This window comes from Scyliorhinus torazame, chromosome 21, assembly GCF_047496885.1.
Source record: "Scyliorhinus torazame isolate Kashiwa2021f chromosome 21, sScyTor2.1, whole genome shotgun sequence".
Taxonomy (NCBI): domain Eukaryota; kingdom Metazoa; phylum Chordata; class Chondrichthyes; order Carcharhiniformes; family Scyliorhinidae; genus Scyliorhinus; species Scyliorhinus torazame.
In genome coordinates, this window is record NC_092727.1 from 113103881 (window position 1) to 113110071 (window position 6191).

At 45.3% G+C, this 6191-nt stretch overlaps 1 protein-coding gene across 1 annotated transcript; it reads left to right on the forward strand.

Moving 5' to 3' along the window:
• Window positions 1-914: 914 nt before the first annotated feature.
• Window positions 915-5696, forward strand: LOC140398518 (glucose-6-phosphatase catalytic subunit 1-like). Its single transcript, XM_072487288.1, has 5 exons — window positions 915-1475; window positions 2671-2780; window positions 2898-3003; window positions 3402-3517; window positions 4527-5696. The coding sequence occupies exons 1-5, from the start codon at window positions 1237-1239 to the stop codon at window positions 5036-5038; spliced, it is 1083 nt and encodes a 360-aa protein (XP_072343389.1). The 5' UTR covers window positions 915-1236; the 3' UTR covers window positions 5039-5696.
• Window positions 5697-6191: the final 495 nt, after the last annotated feature.

Sequence of the window (6191 nt, forward strand, 5' to 3'; positions counted from 1 at the left end):
TCGCCCCCGTCAAGTGCGCTCTGTGGACCACCTTAAATTGTATCAGGCTGAGCCTGGCACACAAGGAGGAGGAATTAACCCTACCTAGGGCATCAGCCCACAGACCTTCCTCGATCTCCTCCCCCAGCTCCTCCACCCATTTACCCTTCAACTCTTCTACCAGCGCTTCCCCCTCTTCTTTCAACTCCTGGTGTATTTCCGACACCTTGCCCTCCCCGACCCATACACCCGAGATCACCCTATCTTGAACTTCTTGTGCCGGGAGCAACGGGAATTCCCTCACCTGTTGCCTCACAAAAGCCCTCACCTGCATATAACTAAAGGCATTTCCCGGGGGACAACCCGAGTTTATTCAACCGCTCCTCATTGCTAATGCCCTCCATACCAGGCAACATCCTGGTAAATCTCTTCTGCACCCTCTCTAAAGCCTCCCCATCCTTCTGCTGATGTTGATTGTGGGGCGTTCAGCAATGGTAATACCATTAAATGTCAAGAGGCGAAGCATCCCAAAATGCATCGTGGCGAATGACGTACTTTAGAAATGTAGTCACTGTAAAACCTGAACAGTGCACACCATCTGCTCACTGTGAAGTCTGAAGAGAATGGAGGTGGATTGTGGATATTTGTAGTGCTCTGTGTAAGCACCACAGAATTAAACCTCGTTATTGTAATCTGTAGTGACCACAAAAGAGTCAACCTTCTTCTTATTGATTCATGGCTCAGGTTTTCTTTTGAACTGCTATTGCTGACAACATTGGAGTTACTGCCGAGATCTGAAGAGAGGTTACTAACGAAGTTACACACTACTCTGTGGCATGTGGTGCCGACCCTTCCTGATTGCAGTTAAAATCAAAATTAGGTTTGAGTCACCAACAAAGATGAAAAGAAAACTCTAATAAAACAATTGCACTGAATTGGTATGAACTGAAGAAAATATGCTGTTTATGGTCCAATTGCAAAGCGTATTTGATGAATCGATAAGCCAGATACCGGAGGTATTTTCAGTGCGAATGTCCTTAAACGCATTTACGTCAGCTTGGGGTGACATTACATCACTCATTGACTTTGGGTCAATTTTACAAGACCAAAGGTCACTTTATGTACAAGGTCTGCTTTGCTGGCTGTTGTACATAACTGTCGCAGCAAAGAGAGTTTCAGACAACAAGCCGAGAAAGGGGAAAGGTAAGAACCGAGAGAAATAGGAACCTCCGCTGAACTCTTTGGCCACTTCTGAACATGCAGAGATTGGACACCGGGATGGACCTACTCCACAGCTCGGGGGTAGAACTGGTGCAGTATCTACAAGTGAATTATCGGGAAGCCCAGAGTTGGTTCACTTTCATCTCTTTCGCTGCTGACCTGAGAAACACCTTCTTTGTTTTCTTCCCCATCTGGTTCCACTTGTGCGAGGCAGTGGGCGTCAAACTCCTGTGGGTGGCAGTGATTGGAGACTGGCTCAACCTCATCTTTAAATGGTAAGTGTTTTCTGACTGTCTCCACCAAACGTCTGAGGAGGCCTTGAAGCAATTCTGGGCTTTGACTGTCATTCAACACAGAGTAGTCATGAGTGAGAGGCAGCTTACATGTGTTGTCAGACCCGACAATGCTGACTGCCTCCAATATTGTCCCTCCAGCTTACCCTGTCAGGAGTAAGTCCAGGTTACAGGTTAAAATGTTTGTTTTTTCCTTCGCTGTTGCTGACTTTCCTATTGGCAGCTTCAAGCAGGCTCGGCCATATCAGTTTCCTCATGAAACCTTGCTCAGCGTTAATTGTCCAATTTCCTTTCTCCGGCCATGTGCGTCCCTCATCACACGTTAATGTATGCTGATACCTCATATGTTACTTATCTTTTTGAGGATCAGATTTAGATTTGTTTAAGTTTCTTAGACCATGGATTAAAATACTGTCACTTCTACCTGTTATACGTTTACGGAATACTGAGAGCATTGAGCATCTCGAAGTTCCAAAGAACAGTTCCCCGTAGCCACCATCTCCTGTTGCTTTCCTCTCAGTTGGAGCTTACATAGAACCATGTTAAGATGGAGCAGCCACATCTCTGACCCCCGACCTCCCCCTCACTCTTGTGTGCTGACACTTGCAGCTAAATTGCAGCTCCACTGCCGAGCAGTTACACGGGTAGTCATAAATCATGTGAAATGTCCACCAACACTCTCTCCTCCACCGCTTCATGGAGGTCAGATTGCAGGTCACAAGAGGCAGCAAGTCTAACTCTCAAATGATGAATAGGATATTCATGCTGATGAGATCTCTGCCTGCGGGAGAGGAGGGGAGGGGGGTCCATTTTAACTTGCATTAACCGGCATTAACAGGGCCACAGCTGCCTGAGAATGGGGCCCATTAATCCCCATGATGAAATGTGTGCCACTTTGTAAGGGGCCCAGTCCAAGGCGAGAAGCCTGAAGAGCTTAAATAAAAGCAAAACACTGAGCGTGCTAGAAATCTGAAATAAAAACAGAAGTGTTATGAGGATAGGGTGGGGGTGTAGACTTGGGTGGGGTGCTCTTTCCAAGGGCCGTGCTGACTCAATGGGCTGAATGGCCTCCTTCTGCACTGTAAATTCTGTGATTGGGATTCTGTGATTGGGATCACGTAACAGGCAGCTCTCCTCACCCCACATTTGACAATCTACCTTCATTTTTTCTTTGCAGGATATTATTTGGCCAGAGACCTTACTGGTGGGTTCGTGAAACATCCTACTATGGCAACTCGTCTTTTCCTGTGTTAGAGCAATACCCCATCACCTGTGAAACAGGGCCAGGTACTGAGAGGCCAGCACATTTCCAAATAGCAGTCACGGTAGATCTTAATAAACCAAAGATTGGATCTTCTTCAGTGTTCCTGATGTGAACTTGACCCCAAATCATGTCTATTTCAGGAAGTCCCTCGGGTCACGCCATGGGATCAGCTGGGGTTTGGTATGTGATGGTGACAGCCTTTCTGACCAGCGCGCTTCAGAATAAGCAGCACTGCGTCCAAAACTGGTGAGCTTTACATCATGTATTTGTTGGTTATTGAGGTCCGCAATCTCAAACTGGGGGGTTGGAAATAGTGAGCATTAGTTGTTTTACAAATAAGCATCATTGACTGAACTTGAATGAGAACGTTGATCGATATGTATAATACAATTTAATCTCAGCAGCCTACGTTACGGTAAGGCGGGGGTGATTCTGTGTGTGGGGGCTGTCCAAAACGAGGGGCCATAAGTATGGGATTTGGCCGCTGGGTTTTAAATCTGGTCCAGTTGTTACAATGCCCCGGGAATTGAAGCATGCTGCTGGCCTGCCTTGGTCTGCTTTCAAAGCCAGCGATTTAGCCCTGTGCTAAACTTAAACACTGGTACTCAATGATGCTTTGTTCTAAGGCTTCCTTCCTGTTCCAGGTGTCTTCGTGCCGTACTATGGACTGTATTCTGGGTGATGCAGGTCTGTGTCTGTGCATCCAGAGTGTTTGTGGCCACTCACTTCCCACACCAGGTCTGTCTCGGAGTCATTTCAGGTCAGTGGCATATTACTTACAGGTCACCACTGCTTCCCATCCAATATATTATACTTTGTTAATATTTCAACTAGCAAGATATTCGAATTTTAGTTTGATGGACTGCAAGTACAGTATTATAAATAATGTAAATAGTGCCATGTATAAGCTATAATTTAATTTAAACCCCTGTTGTGCTACTAAACAAAGACATTTCTCGATATTTGTGGTTGATGGTGATTATATTGTTAGGATCAGAATGAATGGAAAATATTTACTTCTACCTTGGCTAATGCTCATTGCTGAAAGAGCACCGCCAAATACTCCAGCTCACTGGCAGTGCATTTGGGGATTACTAGGATTACATCATCTTTCCCCAGACCCAACCTCTGACACCCCCCTGCCATTCACCCAATGTGAGTTGCTGTGAGGCATGGGTTTGTCACTGGCCTGCAGCTCACCAACAGCACTTAGAGTCATAGAATCATAGAATCCCTACAGTGCAGAATGAGGCCATTCGAGTCTGCACCGACCCTCTGCAAGAGCACTCCACCCAAGCCCACTTCCTCACCCTATCCCCGCAACCCCACCTAACCTTTTGGACACTTACGGGAAATTTAGCATGGCCAATCCACCTAACCTGCACATCTTTGGACTGTGAGAGGAAACCGGAGCATCCGGAGGAAACCCACGCACACACGGGGAGGATGTGCAGACTCCACACCGACAGCGATGAAAAGAAGCCAGATTTGGCGCTGGCTTTTACTCCACTGGTTTTGCACTCATTTTTGAAGCAAGTTGAATTTCTTAGCCACAGAATTTGAAACCCATAAAAGCCACGGAGAAAGTATTAATCCAATAAAATAAAAAAAACACAGAATTTGGCTTATCACAATCACCAGGAAACAGTGGCCTTGTTAGTACAGGTCTGTTTTCCTCTTGGGTTAATTCATAAGCGTGAGGTTTTGAACTAATTTGAGGGAGTTCACTGATTCTCCCCAGTGCTAACTGTTGACTGTTTTGTATTCAGGGATGGTTGTGGCCGAAGTGTTTGGTCGAATTAATGCAATCTACAATGTAACCTTCAAGCAGTATCTGAAGATCACTCTCTTCCTGTTTTCCTTCGCTCTGGGCTTTTACCTGCTGTTGAAGGTACTGGGAGTGGATCTGCTGTGGTCTGTGGAGAAAGCCCAGAGATGGTGCGCCCAGGCGGAGTGGGTCCACATCGACAGCACTCCCTTCGCTAGTCTGGTCAGGAACATGGGAGCCTTGTTTGGATTGGGATTAGCCCTCAACTCCCCCATATATGTGGAAAGCTGCAAAGGAAAGAGACGGCAGCAGTTCAGCTTCAGACTAAGTTGCATCGTCGCGTCCTTGATCATCCTGCACCTGTTTGACTCGGTGAAGCCCCCGACACAGAGAGAATTCCTGTTTTACTTCCTGTCTTTCTGTAAGAGTGCCGCCGTGCCTCTGGCAGCTGTGGCATTCGTTCCGTACTGTGTGTCACAAGTTGTAAAGCATGAGGAAAAGAAGCTTCTATAGATTTCTGAAATGAAACATTATCAGAGGTAATAGGGTGAGAAGTCAGAGGACCCCAAACAAAAAGTTTACATTTAACTGATTCATGTACACCACACAAGAAATGCAGGACAGCTTTCTCCACAACACCCACGTTCACTATATATTCTGCTTTGGGATAGAACAGAATGATTATTAACCCGTCAGGGGATTCCTATTGGCTATCTGATTAACATCTCAGTATTTTATTTTAATTAAGTACCTCTTTAGTAAGGCTGGGGGATATAGGATAGAGAGGCGAAGTGTTGACACGTTTGCGGTGATCCACTGCACATTTTTGCCAGCAGCCAGATACGGAAAAGGATCAGAGGACTTGGGGTAGATTTTAAATGGCAAAGGATCCTCAGCCATACCTTGAGCCTCCTCTACCTGGCGTTCTCCTCTGTTTGGTCAGCGACTTCACAAATACTTGAATTTTAGACACTTGAAATGTGACAAGATCTTGAATTGTTATTTATTTATTTTTAGTGATTGTGTTTTTGTTTCAGGAACAGCATGAAGTATGTGACAAGAGTAAAGCTAAATTTGAAATACTTGATGACAATTAAGTTTCTTTTCATGTAATGTTTAATTTTGTTATTTCATGGTGGAAAAAATTCCAATAAAGAAATTGGCAAATGTCTGATATGAAATGACTGAAATTTTGCACCTTTGGAAAGGTTTTCTGTTTTAAAGTTGACTTTGAGCCCATAGACTCAAAACATATAAGTGACGATTGAAGCATCTCCCCCTTCCTCCCAGAGCTCTCTGACCGAAACAGTGGATTATTATTGAATGCAAGCATCACTCGGCTTCCATTTCGAACGTGTGAGTTATGTTAGTGTACCACCCAGTTTTAAGACAGAGGAGCAGAATTAGGCCACTCGGCCCATCAAATCTGCTGCGCCATTCAATCATGGCTGATATTTTCTCATTCCGATTCTCCTGGCTTCTCCCCATAACCCCTGATCCCCTTATTAATCAAGAACCTATCTATCTCTGTCTTAAAGGCACTCAGTGATTTGGCCTCCACAGCCTTCTGCGGCAATGAGTTCCACAGATTCACCACCCTCTGGCTGAAGAAATTCCTCCTCATCTCTGTTTTAAAGGATCGTCCCTTTAGTCTGAGATGGTGTCC

Excerpts from the sequence above, each read along its gene's own strand:
- LOC140398518 (XM_072487288.1), top strand. The coding sequence starts at position 1,237 with ATGCAGAGATTGGACACCGGGATGGACCTACTCCACAGCTCGGGGGTA. Across the intron at positions 1,476-2,670 it reads CTCAACCTCATCTTTAAATG|GATATTATTTGGCCAGAGAC; the intron begins GTAAGTGTTTTC and ends TTTTCTTTGCAG. Across the intron at positions 3,518-4,526 it reads CTGTCTCGGAGTCATTTCAG|GGATGGTTGTGGCCGAAGTG; the intron begins GTCAGTGGCATA and ends TTTTGTATTCAG.